At 39.7% G+C, this 24,180-nt stretch overlaps 1 protein-coding gene across 2 annotated transcripts; it reads left to right on the top strand.

Moving 5' to 3' along the window:
• The first annotated feature begins 244 nt into the window (after positions 1–244).
• LOC307125084 (histo-blood group ABO system transferase-like) lies at positions 245–23,079 on the top strand. Of its 2 annotated transcripts, XM_079814700.1 has the most exons (5): positions 258–483; positions 3,020–3,055; positions 13,978–14,034; positions 20,877–21,002; positions 21,766–22,702. In XM_079814700.1, exons 1-5 carry the CDS (start codon positions 419–421, stop codon positions 22,454–22,456), a joined length of 975 nt encoding a protein of 324 aa, XP_079670826.1. In that variant the 5' UTR covers positions 258–418; the 3' UTR covers positions 22,457–22,702. The 2 variants fall into 2 exon arrangements, with proteins under 2 accessions (XP_079670827.1, XP_079670826.1); XM_079814701.1 differs by lacking the exon at positions 13,978–14,034 and having other exon boundaries at positions 245–483; positions 21,766–23,079.
• The last annotated feature ends 1,101 nt before the right edge of the window (positions 23,080–24,180 follow it).

A 24,180-nucleotide genomic window follows, 5' to 3' on the forward strand; every position in this document is an offset into this window, starting at 1 on the left:
CCTACTTAATAAAATGAAGTATAGGCCTACTTATTTTTTGTAAGGGCCATTTGTGGTGAAACATGAGGATGGGTAAAAGAAAGGATTTTCCAACACACAGAACCTGTTCCTCAACTTTGACATATCGGCCTATAGCTATACGGTTTGGCGGTTTTATTTCAACCTGCTCCATAATGCAAACATGCAGACACATGCTTAAAACCCGGATATGCTTAAAAATGCGGACATCGTCATTGACTGTTGCAGTGTTTTTAGTTGTAATAGATGTGTTTGTAAAGCCCCACCCTGGTTTGTGTTTGACTCTCAAATCTCTCACACAACATGAAATCAAGCACTTCTTGTCTGATATTTTCACTTTCATTGTCCAGTTCAATCCATCAAGTGAATACAGAAACAAGATCCAGCTGATACTACAATAATGCGACTCCGTCAGAGTTTTCATTTCTTCCTTTTTGGCATGTTTGTTGGCTTATCTCTGAGTGGGTATGTAAAAACGTTTTGTAAATCTGTAGCTGCTTTTCTCACACTCGTTTAATTCTGTTTATAAAATGTCATTTGCATACATTTGTAGTGAAAATAGTGACTAACACAATTTGACACGTTTAGAAATAATACTTGAAGCAATTTGGTATTTTTTTATTTAGGCCTTATTTTTTTTTTTTACATAAGATAGCTTGATGGTTTTTCTTTGATCACTGAGGGAAATGTATTTTCTATAGACTGCCTGTGCATGGTGGTTTAACCCTAAAATGGGCAACGTATCCAGGGGGATACAAACATGTGAGAGGCTGTGGGGAGATGCATGGAGAGTGTATATTCTTTTGTTCATACCTTCTTTGTTTAGCTCACGGGTAACATTTAAAAACAACATAACCACCTCTAGGCAAATCTACTCACTTTCAGATAAAAGTAGATATATTTCACATATTTACAATATTTGGAGGGGACTTACATGTTTAAAAAGTTGTTAAGTATTAGCTTATTACGTTTATGTTGAAATTTTCATAAACTGTCTGTAGATGTTTGTATCCCTGAGGATACATTGCCAGTTTGGGGGTATAAATTCATTGAAAAAAGAATCCTTGTTTGGCAATGCATTGCAACATTTTAGACACATTTTTAAAACATGTTTTCTCTCTAAACATTATTTTTAAAATTCTGTTGAACTATAAGTATAATGCCTATTTATGAACATATTAGCCTACTGTATCATATTTAATACACACATTTCTATGGCCTATAAATGATGAATATGACCAAAACTTTGCTGAAAAAGCTGTTGTACACAATTTACTTCATGACTGATAGTTCAGCCATTTTTTATCAAGTAAAGTATTTTTTGCTCATAAACCTTTAATGATTTTTATAAAGTAAATGTAAGATACACATATATTGGACTGAAGCAACTTGGGTTTACTTGATTATTCATACATGATTTTTTTAACAAATAAAAATGTTAATGTAAATGTCAAATATAACACAAAATGCTTTATATTATATATATAATTATATATATATATATATATATATATATAATTATATAATTATATATATATATATACATATATACATATATATATATATATATATATATATATATATATATATATATATATATATATATATATATATATATAATTATATATATATATATATATATATATATATATATATATATATATATATATATATATATATATGATAGGCTACTCAACTAAAAAATATGAAATATGATAATATATTCATAAATAGGCATTATACTTATTGTTCAACATAATTTTTACAAAGACTGTTTAGTTTCAGTTACGAGATAATAAATGTTTTTTAAAAATTGGCTAAAAGGTTGCAACACGCATTGCCAAACCAGCATTCTTTTTTAAATGAATTTAAATCCCCAAGGAGCGACGTATCCTGAAGTCATGTTTCTTTTTAAATCATGAAATTGTATTATTTGTGTCCTAAGAAGATGGAAAATAACAGTAAATTAATTTTCTGATTTCTTTTTATGGTCTTGCCATTTTAATGGTTAAACTCAGATCTCACTAAACAAACACAAAACCTAAAAACAATTCGGTATGTGTTCATTACTGAATTCAGGTCTCAGGAGGAAGTATTATTTTCAAAGATATAAGTAATCATACAAACATCCAGTGAGGTTATCTCCCTTCCCTCATGTTCCAATGAAACTATAAAGACGATGTGATGTTCATATGTTCACATATTTGTGTATTTGGAAAACCACATAAATCGACCCAATGATGGAACATTTTAAAAGACTTTAAGATGTTAAATGGGAAATCGTGGATGCGCTTTAATAAAATAATTCAGCCCTTAATGTAAAGTCAAATAAAACAAATATGCTTTATAAAGCCAGGTATTAAAGCCATTGGTCCTAATGGTGCTTATATAAGATCCTTTTTTAAAAAAAATATGAGCAGCGAGTCTTCAGAGTGTTGATGTCATTTTATTTATTTTGTTTTTCTACTGTTGAGGGTAATCTTCCATGCCCACTGTCATGAGTGTATGTATGTAGTCTATAAACTATTTAATCTTAAATATTATGTGTAATTTTATGTAGATATAAATAGACTGTAAATTGTACAATATTCATGGAATTTGCCAAACATTTAAAAGGCACAAATTGTGTTATATTATATAGTTAAACATAGCTACAAAATCCAAAGACGACACCACAATGGAATGGAAGTCTTTTTAAAAGAGCCTGTCGCCTGTTTGATTAGCTGCCCAGTTTGAAGCATCATTTTAGATACTTTTATTTCACTGTAAATATTATATTCATATAGATTTCCTTATTTCTCCATTCAAGAAGATACAAGCTGCACATGTAGGCTAATATTTAGTTTGAGCGTTAGAAACAACATTTTCTGAAGGTTAATCATTCACTCCACAGACCATTGACAAGGAAAAAACGTAATAAAAAAATTAAAATAAAGGTGTGTGGTTGTCTACACACATTTCCAAAAAATCTCTGCTTATAGGATTATGTCTTCTCTCATAGGCTCATTTTCTTTGGCTACACTTCCAGTTGGTTTAGGTAAGTAAGTTACCTCCTTCATATATGTTTACGTGTAGCCTACATTAAACGCTCAATTTCAGTCTGAATAAAATAATTTGTTTTATTAAAAATAAAACTAGAAGTTTTAAAATTGTCACACGTAATTTTACATAAACATTATTTAACCAGGAAAATTAACTGAAAAAGAATTTTAAAAAGATAGAACAAATAAAATTCTGTTTTGTATTTTTACACTAACTACTGTATCTATAATGTTCAATTTATTAAAATTATACATTTAATCAAGTTAGTGTTTTTATGCAGTTTTACATTTATTCAATAACTAAAGGCAGTAGGCCTAACAATTGTTGTTCAGACTCACTGCACATGAGGGCAATGTTCTCTCTAATGTTCCCGGCCGCGCACTTGTCCCGTTTTTCCTTTTAATTTTTTTGTTGAAGCTTTGATTGTGTTTACAGTGTGCAATATAACATGTGTTCATGTTTCACGTGTAAAAAAACATAGTATTTTTCTCACAATTTACTTATCTGTATACCGCTGTTTTCACTGTCCTCAAAACGGCTTGAAAGATTTCCCTGTTCTATGAAGTCCCTCCTTCAGAAGTACGTAACGAGTTCTGATTGTGCCAGCGGTTCCCGTGTTGTGATTCAACAGCAGCTTAGCGCACGTTGCCCGGAAAGGTCACGCCTCTTACCATAACGGGGAGATGAACGCACTCAAACTTTGACTCCGGGATGAAAATAGGCTTGTTTGAGATGCGCCTCGCCTCGCCTGAAATTCAGCCGAGACTAGGCGGCTGCAGTGAGGGGAGGAGTGAAAAAAGTGCAGGCAAGACAGACAGTTCTCTCTTCTCGTAGTGGATCAGACACCTGCGAGATCAAAGGCGGATATCGCGGGATTCACACTCGTGCGCTTTGTTGCTGATAAACTGGATGTAATTTAAGTTCTGCTACTTTTATATGAAAATAATTATTATGAACAAGACACCCAAAGTTTGTGTTATTTATTTCCATTCGAAAAACGTGTTTATCAATCATTTTCACTTGAATTAGGCCTACATAGCCTACATGTTTTTATATAAAAAAAATGTATAAATATGACAACCATCACATAACCCACAGAGAGATCGCCTTTGTTAGAGAGTTTGGGAATATTCACACATAAAAACATGATCTCAGAGTTTTAAAATCAAACATTTAAAAAAAAGAACCATACATCACGGTTGTTTAAACCAATAAGCATTAAGCTGTGTCGTCAGCAAGTCGTTTCCCATCATGCTTTTGCTCCGCGCAGTCGGTGGAGAGCAAATGCGCTTGACTGCAGAATCCGACACATCTTTCGCTCGCGAGAGTTTTTTGACATATGTCAGCATGCATCAGAGCAAGGCGGACCGCCCTCGGACACATTTCTAACCGGAATGCATCTCGCGCTGATCACCGGTGATGGGTTCTGCGCAGATTTCGCTCATCTCAAACAAGCTTAATAACAGTGTCTGGACGACATGGCGACAAACGCAACCGAACGCAACACTTCCTCTTCTCCACGAGGGAGCAACAAGACCACACCCCCTTTTTCGCGTATTCTTGTGTGCGGAGGTTAGTCAACAAACTGTTCTACTGACGTAATTAAAGCAGGATGTACCCGGATGTAGTCCAGACCGGCCGTTCGCTGTAGGCTTTGAAAGAGAACTTCTGTTAAATAAAATATCTCGCTTGGCATTGAACTTTGAGCTTTATAATTTTACAGGTATTATTTATGCTCTAACAGCAACATTACACACTAACTAAAGTTTGAAAAATGGGATCACGAAGAACAGGACCTTTAATGCCCAGAGCTCCCACTCAGCTAACACGGCAGCTATGGGGCATATACATAAAGAGTGTCTTTGTGCCTCTTAACAGACACAAAATGCAATTAAAATGTCTGTACAACCTGAACATGGCCCTTACATGACAACGAGATGCATTTAGCAACTTAGCCATTGTTTAAACTCACCGAAAATGTTTATTAGACGGAAAGCTGTAGTCGCGCTGAAGTCCCGTGGGAACTCAGTTGTAGCCGGTAAAATGTAAATAGCTCCTCCCCCCTGGACTATTTACATTTTTACCGGCTACAATTGAGTTCCCACGGGACTTCAGCGCAAGACTACTGCTTGCTATCTAAAACACTATTTTGGTGAGTTTAAACAATGGCTAAGTTGCTAAACGCATCTCGTTGTCATGAGAGGGCCCTGTTCATGTTGGGCAGACATTTTAATTGCAGTTTGTGTCTGTTAATAGGCACAAAGACACTCTTTATGTATATGCCCCCATAGCTGCCGTGTTAGCTGAGTGGGAGCTCTGGGCATTAACTGTAACAGCTCTGTGTTGCAAGCACCAATCCGGTTCGTTTTTTTTTCTATAGACAGTTCTCACAAAGGTATAACAATCAAGATTAACTTAAAAATTCACCAGAGTTCTCCTTTAAGTACTGAGATTCAGTACTTCCTCCACCACTGGCAGAGTGAGACCGTGAGACAGAGACTGAAAGCGTGTCTCACGCCAAATGTGTGAGACTTGGCAACCGTGCAGTTACAGTTGCACCCACCACAAGTGCAGCGTGCAAACTCTACACACATCCGTTTAAATAGATGCGTGTGTGGTTTGGGTTTCAGTAATGTTTAGATAACTATAAAAGAGTTCACATGTTCCCTCGAACACATTTAGCTATTAGATCTATTTAATTACTTCAGTTAGTTTTTTTTTTTTTTAAACAAATTGAAGCATTTAAATTGATATAATATACTATCAGTTTAAATACTTCCATTCGTTTTTATATTATATTATAGGCTATTTTATTTGTATTATTGTGGCAGTTTGGGTTTAAATTAAGTCCGACTACGCCACCCGGAAATGGCCCGGGAACCCACAGATAAATTTAGGTACACAAAGCACGCAGATACGCAGTGGCTGAGTCAGATAACAGACAATGATGATGATATAAAACAATTTATTCGAAAACACCATTCAATAAAATACAGCACAATCTTTAATAATAACTCCTAAAACCAGATAGGTCCAGCACACACACACACACACACACACACACACACGCACGCACGCACACACACACCTACCACTTCAGAACCTGGGGAATTTGTCCTGACTATCAGGTCAACACAGCAACCACTCGTGCTCTCTCACAACACTCCACCCGCTGTGAACACTGCAGACTGTCAATCAAACCACCACCACACCCAGAAGACTTCAGGGACCACAGGTACCCCAGATTCTGAAGGGAAAAGACAAGAGCAATCAATATAACAAAAATAAACAACAAAAACACACACTCTCCACATAAAATTGTCAATGAAGCATACAGTCACGTACGGCCAGAAAAGGCCTGTCCTTCTCTCAGTAACAATATCAGCTAACCTGCTGATGCTCATGGACAGTGATCAGTACAACAGCGGGCGATAATGGATCATTCCCCTATACTTGGGTTTATACTTCTAAACCCAAAGTCACAAACAGAAAATCAATTAAACACAGAAAAGAACAGAAAAAAATGCAAAACCCAGACGAAACACTCTTGATAACACACAAATATCAGGGTGCCACCATAGATCTTCGTCACTGCAAAGTTACCCCCCACTTCTCGTCCTCAGTCCACTATCACAGCACCAGTTTGGATTATGGCAGGCTGCACGCCCGACGTAGATCAACTTGAGCGTCATCCTTCAACGGATGGAGACCGTCACACTGTCGAGTTAGAATTCGCATACAAGTTCATAGAAAGTGCACAGAACAAGACACGGACGCACGAGACGGCGCTTTGTGAGTGAAACACCATCCAGTCTGTCCGAAGTCGTCCGGTGTCACACGCAGATAGAAATAACAGAAAGTAGCATGAGCCGACAGCGTCCTCAAAGCTTCCAAACTCTGCTAAGCCTGCTGCAACACCTCCACGCCATGTACCACTGCGGTAAATAACTCACACCGTGCAGTGCACTCGATGACATGCAAAAAGGCTTGCAATGATAGCGTTCACTCCCCGTGGCTGCCGTTCTCCTCAGCCACACTCCTGAACCAAAACAGCCGCCCCAGAATGACGTCACTTCCCAGACCCGGAATAGTACGCTTGCCTACATGTCCGTCGCATCTCTTTTTATATACTGGGACACACCATATTTGGGAACTAACCCTATGAGGGCTGATTACATCACCACAATCTACCCCCCCATTAGTCATCGTAGTCCCGACGATGAAGAGCACTACTGGTCCCATGGTCTGAACCAGGCCGGGCCCAAACTAGAACTGGCAGAAATATGATTAACTTCACTTCCTACCGCTCGCGGCAAGTGGTACCGATTGGAGTGCTGACCTGCCCCAACACGGCCTGTTCTTCTTGAGGCACCCCCTAACATAGTGGGAGGTCCCGAAACTATGGGTTCTAACTCTAGCCGAGAGCTAGCGCCATCTCCATGTATTCCCTCTACAGGCTGGCTAGTGGAGTCCTCCGCTCTCGGAGCTAGACTAATCCTGGCCTCTGATAGAGCTCCACTCACCTCTACACCCCCTTGAGTAACCGACGGGGCCTCTACCACAACACGGCTAAATCCCCGTCCTCAGATTCATCCTCTATCTCAGGGGGTGACGATGGCTCAACATGCCCTGCCAAAGACTCAGTACATGCTATTCTGATCGGATATTCTGATTACGAGGTTGCAAAGACGCACGATGAATGTGACAAACCTTCTCAAGGTTCTGCACTGGTGCCACGGTGTACACTGACCCACCATCTCGTGGGGTCTGGACTTCTTGATATACCGTCGAGCTCCAAATGTCCTGGATCTTATGACGTCCCACAAAGCCATGCTCGCGCAGATAGACCAGTTGACCCTTAGACAGAGGCTGTTCCCTTACCTGCCGATCGTGCTTGGCCTTGCGATGTTGGGCTGCCGCTTGCAGCCGCTCACGGGCACCATCAAAAGCCACTTGAAGCCGGGACTGGTGCTCTTCCACCCAATGATGGACCCTACCAGCCACTGGCTCCTGCACCCGACCCAGCAGGAAGTCCACCGGCAATCTAGGCTCCTGCCCAAACATCAAATAGTAGGGGGCTTCTCCAGTGGCTTGGTGGGGAGTGGTGTTGTAACAAAACAACACCTGGGGCAAACAAGATGCCCAGTCCCTCTTTCTCCCGGTGGGCAAAGTCAAATAAGTGGGCCATATAACTCTGAGCGACTGGTGCAGCCCCCTTGGCCTGTTGACACCGCTCGCACTGCTGCACCCACTGGGCTACATTGGCCGACATCCCTGGCCAGTAGCATCGTTGCCGCACCAATTCCAGGGTGCGCTCAATGCCCTGATGCCCATGACCCTGATGCAATTGGTTCAGTACCTCAGGTCGTAACACGGCAGGCAGCACCAGCTGAAGCACCGCTTCACCACCATCGGGACGATGGACCCTTCGAAATACCAGACCCTCCTGTTCCTCTAGACGGTCCCACTGCCGAAGTAATGTTAGCACCAGATTAGGTAAGGATCGTCTCTCATGCGGCCCTGGGCCTCGCCCTTGGTGCCAATACCTAAGAGCTATACCAATAACGGGGTCCTCCTCCTGTAGAGCCACCAATTCTGTCCCCGATCGACCCGGCATGGCCTGGACAGCCCTCACCGCAATAGGTTCCATCGGACCTAAAACCACAGCACGCCTCAGCAGCTCGGGAACTACCATACCCGACTGACTATTGTCCCTTGCGGGCTGTTCCCCAGAAGGTAACCGCGATAACGCATCCGCATTCTGGTTAGACTTACCTGATCGATACTGTACTACAAAATCGAAAGCCGCTAGTTCGGCTGCCCATCGCTGTTCCGTGGTGCCCAATTTCACAGTGGCCAGGTGACTCAGCGGATTATTGTCAGTACGGACAATACATCGATGACCCAACAGATATTCACAAAACTTTTCTGCCATCGCCCATTTTAAGGCCAAAAACTCGAGCCGCATGGAACTGTATGTGGCAGTATTACGCTCCGCTGGCCGAAGACTTCGGCTAGCGTAAGCCACTGGCCTCACCTTGCCATCGACCTCTTGGGAGAGCACCGCCCCTAACCCTACATAGCTGGCGTCGATCTCGAAGATAAACGGAAGTTTAAAGTCCGTGTATGCAAGGACCGGCGCAGTAGTGAGTTTCTGCTTCAAAGTCCGAAACGCTTGCTCGCATTGTTCCGACCACCACGGCGCCAATTCCTGTCTCCGACTACTCACTTTCCCTTTATTTGCCTCGGTCACCAGCTGATGCAGCGGAGCTGCCACCTGAGCGAACCCCTCCACAAATCGCCTGTAGTAACTAACGAAACCCAGGAAGGTCCGCAGCTCGGACACGGTCTTAGGGCAGGGCCACTGTGCTATGGCCTCGACCTTTCCTGGGTCTGTAGCTACCCCTGGGACGATATTACATGTCCCAAGTATTTCACCTTTTCTCTGAAAAACACACACACTTCTCCAGCTTAACTTTGAGGCCAGCGTCTCGTAGGCGACCCAGCACCATTCTCAATCTCTGCAGATGGTGTTGCACGGATGAGGAGTACACAATAATGTCATCAAGATACAATAAGACAGACTGGTGTTGCTGGTCGCCAAAGAGCCGCTCCATCAAACGCTGGAAGGTACCGGGTGCGTTGCACAGGCCAAAGGGCATACGATTCCATTCGTATAGCCCAAAGGTTGTGCAGAAGGCCGTTTTATAACGATCAGATTCAGCAACAGGGACTTGATTGTACCCGCTGGCCAGATCTAATGTGGTGAACCAGCGGGCCCCTGTTAAAGAATCTAATGTTTCTTTAATTCGAGGCAACGGGAACGAGTCTTTTCGAGTCTTAGAATTGAGTTGGCGGTAGTCTATGCATAAGCGCAGGCTACCGTCCTTCTTCTTTACCAATACTACCGGGGATGCATATGGACTGCAACTCTCCTGGATCACCTGAGCATCTAACAGCTGGCTAATATGGGTCTTAACCAACTCATATTCCGACGGAGGAATTCGTCTATAGCGTTGTCGGACTGGAGTCTCATCTAATAAAGGGATTTCATGAGACAAAATGGTAAATGGTAAATGGACTGCATTTATATAGCGCTTTTAACAGACCTACGGCCATCCAAAGCGCTTTACATTTTGCCTCACATTCACCCATTCATACACCGACGGCGGTGTCTGCCATGCAAGGCGCCATCCAGCTCGTCGGGAGCAGCTGGGGTTAGGTGTCTTGCTCATGGACACCTCGACACTTGGTCAGGTGGAACCGGGGATCGAACCACCAACCTTCCGGTTTGTAGACAACCTACATGAACCACTGAGCCACTGCCGCCCTAACAACAGGTTAGTGCAACCAAGATCTCTTTCACCAGTGGAAAACACACTCTGGAATTCCCAAAGGAGCGCCCTTACCTGTTCCTGATCTTCGTCCGACAACCCTTGCAGCTCTACATTTTTGACGCACTCTGCCCCCGACACAACAATCTTATCACAGGTTGTTGTCCTAAAAGTCGCTGTCGAAACCTCAGTCAGCCCCACGGGAGGATCCACAAAATACACTTCCTTCAGCTTCCCTAGGATCGTGGAAGGATATAAAACAGCGTCAAGTATACCTACGTTAACCACAGGTACTAGAACTGTACCACCGCTCACGCGCACTACCACTTCAGAACCTGGGGAATTTGTCCTGACTATCAGGCCAACACAGCAACCACTCGTGCTCTCTCACAACACTCCACCCGCTGTGAACACTGCAGACTGTCAATCAAACCAACACCACACCCAGAAGACTTCAGGGACCACAGGTACCCCAGATTCTGAAGGGAAAAGACAAGAGCAATCAATATAACAAAAATAAACAACAAAAACACACACTTTCCACTAGGCTTGCTACGATAGTCGGTGTTGCCGGTGTTACCGGTGTCCAGACTCAACACCGATTACATCACTTGCCCACCGTGGCACCGGCCACCGTCTTTTTGATTGTTTTATATTAATAAAATAATTTAGTTCAGTTAGAGAACAGACAATACAAATAAAAACTGAACGTATCTGCTTAATAAAGCAGGATCCGACCGGCAGTCTCGGCAGCGGCAGGAGTCATCCATCAGATTTAAGAGTGAGGAGCTGACTGAGATGATCGCGGAAGATTTGGTTTCAAAGCGAAACGTAAAAGCGCCTATTTAAGGGAGTTTGTCATTTGTTTTGTTGATGTGTTTTTCATTAAAAATAATAGGCTAATGAACCCACAATTCAAGCAACCCGCAGCCGAATTGGCGCTAATTCAAAACCGAAAGTAAAATGTGCACGGCCGCACAGAGTGCGCATTGTTTACTTTCGCCTGGCTCCGCAGTGCGAGCCTCCGCGCTACGCTGACTGCACGCATTTATTTTTGCCACACGCACCCTTGCGTTCATGCGGGCCCGTCGAGTATGCTTTACGGACAAACTGTTATTCATTCATGGCGTGCATCTCAGTCATAGACTGATCAATGCTTGATCAGTGCCCTGACTACTGAACTAGGGAACTGATTGAGACGCACCCATGGCCTCACAGAGCGCGCATTTACAGACGAGCTGTCATTCACGGTGTGTGCGCACTGGCGCGTTTTCAGTTCAGAGCGGTCGTGTGCATGTTACTTTCGGTTAGATAGAATTAGTGATTTAAAAGCCTCCGCTGGTGATATCGGTATTACTGGTGTTGTCACACATCAATTAACCAGTGGGAAAATTTCCTCACCGTCACATCCCTACTTTCCACATAAAATTGTCAATGAAGCATACAGTCACGTACGGCCAGAAAAGGCCTGTCCTTCTCTCAGTAACAATATCAGCTAACCTGCTGATGCTCGTGGACAGTGATCAGTACAATAGAGGGCGATAATGGATCATTCCCCTATACTTCTTGATACCCGACTAAACCCAAAGTCACAAACAGAAAATCAATTAAACACAGAAAAGAACAGAAAAAAATGCAAAACCCAGACAAAACACTCCTAATAACACACAAATATCAGGGTGTCACCATAGATCTTCGTCACTGCAAAGTTACCCCCCACTTCTCGTCCTCAGTCCACTATCACAGCACCAGTTTGGATTATGGCAGGCTGCATGCCCGACGTAGATCAACTTGAGCGTCGTCCTTCAACGGATGGAGACCGTCACACTGTCGAGTTAGAATTTGAATACAAGTTCATAGAAAGTGCACAGAACAAGAGACGGACGCACGAGACGGCGCTTTGCGAGTGAAACACCATCCAGTCCGTCCGAAGTCGTCCGGTGTCACACGCAGATAGAAATAACAGAAAGTAGCATGAGCCGACAGCGTCCTCAAAGCTTCCAAAGTCTGCTAAGCCTGCTGCAACACCTCCACGCCATGTACCACTGCGGTAAATAACTCACGCTGCGCAGTGCACTCGATGACGTGCAAAAAGGCTCGCAATGATAGCATTCACTCCCCGTGTCTGCCGTTCTCCTCAGCCACACTCCTGAACCAAAACAGGCGCCCCAGAATGATGTCACTTTCCAGACCCGGAATAGTACGCTTGCCTACATGTCTGTTGCATCTAATTTTATATACGCAGACACACCATATTTGCGAACTAATCCTATGAGGGCTGATTACATCACCACATTATAGTAAGCCTAATAAAGAATTGATCTCACAAGGGGATTGTTTAGGGATCCTTGCCATTAAAACGTTTGAAAACCCCTGATATAGAAAATCTTGGAAATTCATTAGCAATAAACAAACATTTAATATAGATGGTTTAATGCTGCCTGTCGCCAATAAATGACTGTACAAAAACACATTAAGAACCATCTCAGTGTAACCGCTTAATTTTTCATATTATATTGTATTATTTTATAAAGAATTGAACTGTCCTGGGGGAGATTTTAATAGTATTTCTTGGTAAAGAAGACTACAGTTAACAGCACTGTAAAATGTGCTTAATTTAGTGACTTCTGAATAACTTTTTTATTTAATTTTGTTTATTTAATATATCACTAAGTTACATCAATGGTTAAATAAAATAGAAATGGCACATTAAAGTTAACAGTTATAATTGCATGATGAAACCACTTTTTTTGTGTGCGCTTACATACGCTGTAAAGAATGTTTTTGCTCAGGTGACCAAAATGTCCGCCCAATAGAGAAAAGTTTTACTCAGCGAGAAAAGAAATGAGAGGGAACATTGTCTGTCACCACATGCTGCTTTAAGTCAGGCAGTCTGAGCAACTGAAATGCTTATCTGCAAAGTGTGCAGTTCGTCTGAGGTTCATCATGAGTTACTAGACGGACCCACTGATACCTTTTTTCTATTCAGCCCTATATCTAGATATCCTCTTGCGTTCAAATGGTGAATACCTGCTCGACATGTTTTTAAAAAACGTGCAAGTTTACAGAGTATGTTCTCGAGACCATAGCAATTACTTTGTAATTATTACACATAGTATATTTTAGTTCAATGTACTAAGTTAGTTAAGTTTATATGAATTGTTTTATGTTTTAATTTGATAAACTATAACATTAAGGGGAAAAAAGCAAATAAAAAGGTACATTCATACAATTTGGTTTTATTTCAATTCAATTCCATAACATATACAACAAAACATTAATTTTTAATGTCCTGAAAACATTCTCCTTATAAAATATGAGAAAACCTAGTTTTAACAAATCAGCTTATTGTTAAGCACATGGACACATCAGAATCACAACAAATTGCTTCAAAACTATATGCTTTGTTTGCACTACATCAACATTGTTGCTTTTATTGTGCTTTATAAATAAATAAACACACAAATACACTCATGAGTTCACAATATTGGCAGTATTCGATTTTAGGTGTCAGCTCACCTTTTCCTATGTTTAGCATTACCTGCATGCTGAATAAAATATAAAGTATTTTTCATACATTTAGGGTTGTCCAGGTGGTGGATGTAAATCAGTCCGGAAAAATGGACACAGAAGTCCTGAGGTTGGTCAGTTCATCCATCATCAAACATCCTTCAAAGATGATCCTTACTCTAGATGGGTTTAGCTGATGGCTTTCTTGATCAACGCAGAGGATTCTCACTGGAGTTTGCCTGTATGAGTCCTTGTCAGCAGCAACCTAACAGAGGAAGAAAAAGATTTACAAAGACATTATCATATAATAGCGTCATATAGTGCTGTTGTCAAATACTCTTATGCTGTGTTCACACCATATTGTAATTATTGTAATTCTAAGATGATGACAACATGTGATGTTACTCAAAGTTGATCATGTCCTTGGACTGGGAATTACGCATTTCTATAGCAACACTATCAACAGCTAAATTAATCCCCAGCAGTCAGGTGGTACAGTTATACTATAGTAGGAGCTCCCAGAAAACTCCCAGTTTACAGGTCGTTATTACAAGCTGGAATCTCATAATTATAGTAATTGCAACATGGCATCAATGCACCAATACATACTATAGAAGGCCATTGAAGTACCATCTGGCTGATGTCAGGCTTGTCGTTGACAACTTTTCTGTAAGGAGCAAACATTAAAGTTATAGTCTTTATAATGGCACCTGACTTGGCTTACATGTAATCGTGCACTGTGCAGTATGTAGATTAATAAAATAATCAGCCTCAGAACAGGTCTCCGTAAACCCACAAGACATACTTCTGATCAGCGGTCTCATTTATAAAGCATGCGTACGCACAAAACGGGGCTGGAAACGTACGTACGCCAGTTTCCACGCAAAGGTTGTGATCTATAAAAAACAAACTTGACGGGAGAATGTGCGCACCTTTAAGCAAACTTTGAGCCACAGATGGTGAGGTCGTGAACTGATGTTAGATTGTAGAAAATAAATGTGAGAAGAACGATTATAAGAATTAATGACATTAATTTTCACTCCATTTCATACGTTATATCCACATTATCATGAAGATTAAATCCAACAGCGTTATTTGTGCCGATTGTTTTAGCCTACATCTAGGCTAGTAAAATCCAAACGTAATTCAAAATGCATTTTTTTTTTAAATGCGTACAAACTCTTTTACTAGAGTGAGAAAAGTAATGAAGTAAGAACAATTTAAAACTCTGTTTTCATATTGATAAACACATTTACATTAATGTTCCAGTTTCATTAATGGCGATATGCACTGAAATTACATAAAGTCATTACTCAGAATTGAAACAAAAATTATATGAATTTAGATAGACATGTGGAGGTGCTACTTTAGATCAGTTTTCCTGTGACACGCTGTTTTAATGACAGCAAGGATGATCTCGTGGTATGACAAAATATATTTTAGTGAGAACGATGATCAGTGATGCACACTTACTTCGATATCACAGACACTGCAGGATTCGGTGGTCGAACGGTCCATTATTCGGTTTGAATAGGTCCAATGATAATAGCTTACTGTACAACCGCAGCTGCGCGGACACGGAGTGTAAAGACATCTTCACAAAATTATGAAGAATACCACTGTATTTGAAGGATACAACTTGAAGAAAAAATTACGATTTGCACGTTTCCTTTTTTAAAATACTTTGTCAGTGACGCTGAGTCAGATGATTGTATTTACGCTGCAATAAATAAATCTGTTTAAATTAAAATAGCCTAGACATCCTATTTGTTCACATTATCAGCAAAACTGCATGAATTTGAGTTGAAGGGTTTAAAATTAACTAAATATTTTGAATTAAAATAACATTTGGCCCGTGGAAATAAATGGAACTTTATTTTAAAAGAATATCTGAGAAGTATTTTATACAATTTTGTTTTTATGGATATTTTGATATATTTATTCTAAAACATAAATAAGATAATGGATGATTGTCAGCAATGTACTGTGTAAGGCACAAATGGCATTTACAGTCTGTATCTAATATTGTTCTATGTCTTGTACCTTTGACAGTGTTAAACATGGTATCACGTGGATGGTAATGTGCATGATATGCAAATGAGGTTATGCATAGTAAAACTAGGCGTTGTAATCTCCATATATGGTGATCTCAGGGAGGAGACGGGGTGGAGATGCACGTACGCACAATCTTCTGCTGGCTGTCATTTATAAAGGGATTTTTGGTTCAGGTTCTGGCATACACATGGTTTTATAAATCTGAATTCTTTTTTGGGTGTACGCAAAATCTATCTTTTGTGCGTACGTACACTTTTAGTAAGGTTTATACGCAAAGTTTTATAAATGAGACCCCTGGAGTTTTAGTGTGAAGGCGGCATAAGTGTACATATTGTTAAAGTGAAATAAATGTAAACTACCAGTCAAAAGTTTGGAATCATTAAGATTTTTTCATGTTTTTAAAGTCTCTTCTGCTCACTAAGGCTGCATTTATGTTATTAAAAATACAGCAAAAGCTGTAATATTGTGAAATATTATTAAATGTAAAACAGCCGTTTTCTAATATATTTTAAAATGTAATTTATTCCTGTGATGCAAAGCTGAATTTTCATCATCATTACTCCAGTCTTCAGTGTCACATGATCCTTCAGAAATCATTCTAATGATGATTTGATGCTCAACAAACATTTATGATTATTATCAATGTTGAAAACAGTTGTGTAATTTAAAATATATATATATATATATATATATTCTTTGATTAATAGAAAGTTCAAAAGAACAGTATTTATCTGAAATAGAAAGTTTTTGTACAACTGTTCAAAAGTTTTTGGCTTAAAGAAATTAATAAATTTATTCATCAAGGATGCATTAAATTGATCAAGTGACCGTTAAGACGTTTATAATGTTGCAAAAGCTTTATATTTCAGATAAATAAACTTTCTAGTCATTAAATAATCCTGAAAAAAAATTGTAGGCCTACACAATGGTTTTCAACATTGATAATAATCATAAATGTTTGTTGAGCATCAAATCAGCATATCAGAATGATTTCTGAAGGATCATGTGACACCGAAAACTGAAGTATTGATGCTGAAAATTCACAGAAATAAATGTAAATTTTAAAATATATTCAAATAGAAAAAAGTGATTTTAAATTGTAAAAATATTTCACAAAATTACTGTTTTAGCTGTAGGCTATTTTTGATCAAATAAATGCAGCCTTTGGTGAGGACAAGAGACTTCTTTCAAAACCATTAACAAATCTTAATGATTCCAAACTTTTTACATGTAATGTACATACATTCCGGATGTAAAAAAGGAAATTGTTCTGTTCTTGTATATATCCCATGTTTGAGCCTATAATGTTTAAATAGCTGTGCTCTTTTCACTATTATGAGGGCAATAACTCACATTTCCAAAGCATCTCTTCTTGACCTGCAACACAAAACAAGATAGTCTATCGTTAAGAGGGCTATGAACCTAGAAAAAACAGCAGAATATCCATCCGTTTTTGTATTCAACCCGTTAATTAACTTTAACTTACTCTTTCAATCTATAGACATGTCGAAATAAAACGTTAAATGATCGCACTCACCATTCGCGCCGCCATCCTCACTCGTCAGCCGGAAGCGTGGCCGCGGTATTCAGTGCTCGAGGAGCTGTTGTTGGGAGTGTAAACTTTGTTTGAACGTCTGGTCAGCACAGTGCTGACCAGACGTTCAAACAAAGTTTACACTCCCAACAACAGCTCCTCGAGTGAAAAAGAATCGATAGACGGGAAAAGACGAAAAAACGTCCATCGAACTCGCCGGTCAGGGGTTCTAGCGCGGTGATGTCCGCCGCACGAGAGTGAGAAAACTAACGTTAGCTTGATCACCGGAGAAATGTCCGTAGAACTTGCTAAAACAAATGTTCCAACTTCTAATCAACAGCTCCTTGAATTCGCGAACACACCACGATAAAATGGCGTCATTATCTGACTCGCAGCAGTGTGTGGGAGGCGTGGTCAGGAGTAAAACTTCATAATTCGAGTCCATTTAAATTAAATTTATTCACACATTCAAATTATGTCCAGAAATTTGTAGAATCTACTAATATTTTATAAGTAATGCAATCAAACTTAAATATTTTAAGAATATTGTAATTAAACGTTTCTGCGGGACAAATCGCGTCATTTTGCCTGTAAATACGGGACGTTTCCGTATTTCATGGGATGGGTGGCAACCCTAGCTCTGGCTCCGCTGCGACTCCAGGGCATCTGCATTTTGAATTACTTAGACGACAATGTTGTCCTCGCTCATCTTGTATCTCTGGAGTTGAGTTTTAAACTTTTTAAAATCAAATTTTGTATTATTTTTGTAATATCGATTATTTTCTCATCCAGTTTTTTTGAGGAGACCCTTGCCTCCTCGGACGAAACGTCCCTAACCCTTTCATATAGCCTATGTAGCCTACTTTCAGACAAGGCCGTAGCTAAGGGGTGGCCATGGGTGCAACCCTGATGTGCAAGCTGAAAAGCACTTTTGACAATGACAAAGAGGTGACTTTTACTTCGCCGCTCTGACACAAACAGTCTGCGCTATTCTGAACAGCTCGGTGGTCATGTAAATCACAGTACTGACCAAACACTGATCCCTAAACCTACCCGTCACTGTAACCTTAACCAATGAAATAAGCTGCAGGGCGGGGTTTCTGGTGAAGCGCTTTGGCACTGTGGTTTGTGCACAGACCTCCGTGTGTAACCTACAGGGTAGAAGTGAGCAGTAATATTTCAAGTTGAGCAACGCAAGAGGATACTGCGATGATCAGGTTAGGAAAGCCAATGTTAGTTTTCCCTGCCTTTTTGGGAAAGTTTGTTAAAGTTGAGGTAATGCAAATGTTTCCTTAGCAGAAACAAATGTTAGCTTACAATCCATAGTTTTCAGTCACGTGACTGTCGCAGAGCCTTGGAGGGCAAAACCGCCATAGAACTCCATAGAACTACAGCACAAGCCTGTCAAATTTCCATCTTAAAACAAAAATATTTGAACAAGATGCACGTTTTGGGCACTTATGATCCATATACAGCTCCTGCTGCAGTATTTCAATCACTGAAAACAGCGGGACGTTTTTAAAACGCTTAACGTGAAAAACAGGGTGAGCTGCACCAATAAGGATTCAATTAAGCAAAGTTTAAAGGATTTGTTGATATGGGTTTTATTTTAAATCGAGTTGTTGCACCACTTCATTTTAAACACAGATTAATTACGCAGTGAAACCGTTATAGAGCTGATCAAGCAGTAGACGGAGGTGAACTGACGACAGGCTAAAGAATCAGTGCAACCCACCCCACCCTAAGTGCCGCAATGTACTAAAACAGTGATATTAAAACATCAAATTCAGTTTACACCTTTTTGATGATGCATACTATATACAGGCGAGTAGATGAGGCAAGAATATGAACGCAACGTGTTTTCTTTATAATGGGTTTCGATGGGGAAAACACCTGACGAGAAACCTTGTGTTGCACTAATATTCTGTGTTCATCTGCTTTCCTGTACAAAGTATGCAACATCAATAAGGTGTATATTGAATTTGGTATTTTAATATATCACCGTCTTACTGCATTAATACTGACTACAAACCTGGTAAAAATGACTGGCGGGCAATGGAGGAGAGCCTTGTTTTGCCCTCCAGGTGGGCGTTCCTATAAGCATGTGACGACACGTGAAAACTATGAATAGAGGGTATGCATCGCCGACACTTTCCTGCCGGAACACGCCCCCTTAGCCGGGACTGAGTGGCAGAAGAGCTGCTGCATGATTGTATTTTAATAGGGGGAAAAAAACAGCTATCAGTTTAAACTAAAGGTTTAGACTCGATATAGTGTTCCTTTCAACTTACCAAAGATTAAGTGATCCATGGATATTGACATGCACCCAGGAATCATGTTTTCCTGATATTTATATTAGCCTGATTTCGATACAAAAATATTGTCAAGAATAAAAAACAAAAGTATTATTCAAATTCTGAATATATCATAGGCCTGTTAATAATCTTTTTATCGCCTAGACAGCAAGCAAAGAGCGCTCCCTTTATAATCACTAAAAGCTGTCACTCATTCACTGAACGTGATCTCACAAAGCTCTGTTATATTAATCAGTGAAGCTGACGACGCAATGAATCTCTTATATAGCCTACATACAGTATGTCTACACTTAGAGAGTATTAGCGCATGTGCAGAACTCAGCACTGGACAAAAACTCCAGCGGTGAGTTGATTCTAACTTCAACACCTCTGATTGGCCATTGCAAGGCTATCGTTTCTTTTTTTACAAACTTCTATGTTGTTTCAATTTTGTAACTATTTTTGTAATGTTACTTGATATCTGTTTTCTTAGGGCAAAATTTTGGTTAGCAAAGGACAATAAGCAAAAAGTTTGAAAATACAGACAAAGAAGGGAAAGACTGTCTACACTTTGTTCAGTGTCTACACTTTGTTCATGTGTGAAATATATATTTTTTGCAGACTTTAAGCTTTTTGTCTTTTTTCCCTAAAATTATCAGCATACATATTTTCCTTATTTTGTATGACATTGTAAATAAATTGACATTTTTTAATTATTTTTGTTTGTTTGTGATCTATAATTTCTGTAGAATTTGCTTTGGTACAGCAAGTCACAGTCAGTAGTAAAAAGAATTTGGCCACCCCAATAAAATCACCCGGTCTTACCTGGCCACCCCTGAAAAAACATTCTGGTTACGCCCCTGCTTTCAGAATACAAAATGTTGAAAATATTTACTTGTTTACAGTGCCAACACCAATGTTTGATTGTAGTGTGTGTGTGTGTGTGTGTGTGTGTGTGTGTGTGTGTGTGTGTGTGTGTGTGTGTGTGTGTGTGTGTGTGTGTGTGTGTGTGTGTGTGTGTGTGTGTGTGTGTGTGTGTGTGTGTGTGTGTGTGTGTGTGTGTGTGTGTGTGTGTTTTTTGATACACAGTCGGACAGACGTTACACCATGGTTAGCCCCAGTTGTTTGTGAGGGAACCTTTGACTCCAATCTGATCGACTCTATCTACAAACAACAAAACATCACTATTGCGACCACTGTCTTCGCTTTGGGAAAGTAATAAAGTTACATACTTCTCAAACTCTCAAAATACCTGTCTGTCATCTATTAATATTTTTGGGGACTTTGGGATGTCTTTAGATTTTGGTATGGAAGTATTTTGGGCCATACACCTCATATTCACATTCTGTCACAACAACAGGACCAAATTTCATCAGGATTGTAAAACTTCTTCACTTTGTTTGGACTGGAGCCTGATTGCACTTGCACATACCCACAGCTAAATGCAGCCACATAGATAACGCCACTTGATCTTCACACGGAGTCAAATCTACATCTCTCTGATACTGCCTCATAAAAAAATTATGCATACATTTTTGTGAGGCAGAATCAGAGATGTAGATTTGACTCCGTGTGAAGATCAAGTCAAAAAAAAATTCCAGCAGCCATTACTTACTGATCTTTCAGAAATCATTCTAATATGCTGATTTGATGCCGAAGAAACATTTCTATTATTATCAATGTTAAAAACAGTTGTGCAGCTTAATGTTTTTGTGGAAACCATGATACATTTTTCAATCTGGATTTGTGGGTGTTTAGAAAGTTCAAAAGAGCAGCATTTATTTGAAATAGATAACTTTTGAAACATAAATGTATTTGCTGTCACTTTTGAATCAATTCAATTTAATGTGTCCTTGCTGAATAAAAAAAAAAAAAATCTTCAAAAATATATATGGGGTCAGTATTATTACATATGCATGTATTTATACATACACACAATAAATTAATAATTTAATATATGTACCTCACTCTTTTTCAGATACACACGTTTTATCAAAGATTTTCTGGAGTCAGCGGAGGAGCATTACTTTGTTGGATTTCGAGTGCATTACTATTTGTTTACAGATCAACCAGAGGCAGTTCCTGAAGTAAAGATGGGTAAAAATCATCATTTGACAGTTCGGATTGTTCCGAGTATGGACCGATGGCAGGACATCAGTATGGGCAGGATGGAAATACTGGAAAAATTAATGGAGAACGAACTGGCCAATAAAGTAGACTATATTTTCTGCCTGGACGTGGATACAAAGTTCTATGGCCGCTGGGGGGTGGAGACTTTGGGTCGTCTGGTCGGTGTGCTACATCCTTGGTTCTTTGATTATCCAAGGGATCAATTCACATATGAGCGTAGACAAGAGTCTCAAGCATTCATTCCAGCTGGGGAAGGTGACTATTATTACACTGCTGCTGCATTTGGTGGCTCATTGGCGGATGTACATCATCTCACCAAAACCTGCCGGAAACAGCTGAACATTGATGCGGCAAACTCCATTGAGGCGATATGGCACGAGGAGTCTCACTTGAACAAGTATTTCCTTAATAAAAAACCTAGTAAAGTTCTCTCTCCTGAATATTTGTGGAGGGACATCAATATGAGTGTAGGCCAAGTGAAAATAATTCGCTTCTCTCATGTAGCTAAAAACAATGCAGAAGTTCGCCCAAACGTGTAGCAAGTTTGGATTCACTTCATGTTTCGCAAAACAAGCATCATTTCCAGCATACTGCTTTAACAAAGCATTGTAAATGATTGAAAAAGAGTCAAAAACACATTGCAAGCACATAAGGTTTCCACAGGGAAATCAGTTTTGAATAGGACAGAATATTTTGGATACCTTGTTAATTCCTGATTAAATAATGTGCCATAATATTTTTCAGATGTATGATTGATAAGTTAATAAAGATGCTATGTGTAATTTAAGGTCTTGTGAGCTGTGAATCAGTATTGACCGGATGTACTTATATAAATCTACCAATATTTCAGGCTACATTGCACATCATATTTTTAAGTGGTTTTCTAACATTCTTAAAACAACATTTATTTACCCAAGAAGCAAATGGCATATATTAAGACTTGCTTTTGTCTTTTAATTTGTTTATGGATTGTTTATGTTTATGGATTTATATGCAGTAGATAAGACACAATCAAGTCTCATTTACCTCAAAATAAAAAAAACACATTTCCTTTATCATAAACAAAAACAGTAAAATTTGTAAAAAATCTTGTTTTTTTAAAACCATTCATGTAAAACATTTAACAACTAAGAATTAAAAAATAAAACTTCATTTAAGTTTGAGAATGTATTCAAAAACCTTTCCAATTCATTGCATATCCCACAAGCCTTTCTAGTGTATTGTACTAGGTTTTATGCTGGGAATTTCACATGCGTTGCATTTGCAATGTTTGTACTGCAATATTTATTAAGCCTACCACAATATATCTGGTGTGAACTGTACAGTCCTGAGATTATATTGCAACCTGCTATTCCTGTAATTCAATCCTCTTATTTGCCCACTTGTCCTGTAATTAGGTCTACTTTGTGAGCAGTTACAGAAAACATTAGAATTAATTCGAAACAACATGGATTGTGAAAAGGTTAAATAATTGAATTGTGTTATCAGTTAAATAATTCAGAAAGGCCTACTGATCCTTAAGAAATAGCTAAAAGTGGCAACCATAAGAACATAATCTGGTATTAGAAACGGGAGGATTCAAATTACTAGCACAACAATAAATGTGGTTTTGGGCTTTTACTGGGAAAGAAACACGATACAAACGCTAACAATTACTGCTGCAGTCAGTACTGATGTGAAGGTGCCCATGTCTTGTATTGTATCTAGTATCGTCAGTATCTATCAAAAGTGGTCCAAGAAAGGAACAGTGATGAACCAGTGACAGGATCATGGCCAAGGCTCTTTGATGCACGTGGGCAGTGAAGGCTGGCCCATGTGGTCCGATCAAACAGACAAGCTACTGTAGCTCAAATTGCTCAAGAAGTTAATGCTGGTTCTGATAGAAAGCTGTCAGTGTGTCGCAGTTTGTTGCGTATGCATAGCCGCAGACTAGTCAGGGTGCCCATGTTGACCCCTGTCCACCGCCGAAAGCGCCCACAGTGGGCACGTGAGCATCAGAACTGGACAACGGAGCAATGGAAGAAGGTGGCCTGGTCTGATGAATCACGTTTTCTTTTACGTCACGTGGATCATGGCCGGGTGCGTCGCTTACCCGGGGAACACATGGCACCAGGATGCACTTTGCCTGGGGGGTATATTTCAGAAAGTATATTATTTGCCATACCTGGGTAGGCTATGTTCCAGAGTAAGTAAGCGGATAACCTCAACTTTCGGATCCAAAAATGGAGGTGACTTTCAAGGTATGTAAGTAGCCATAGCAACT

Source organism: Gobio gobio, assembly GCF_949357685.1.
Source record: "Gobio gobio genome assembly, chromosome: 4".
Lineage (NCBI taxonomy): Eukaryota > Metazoa > Chordata > Actinopteri > Cypriniformes > Gobionidae > Gobio > Gobio gobio.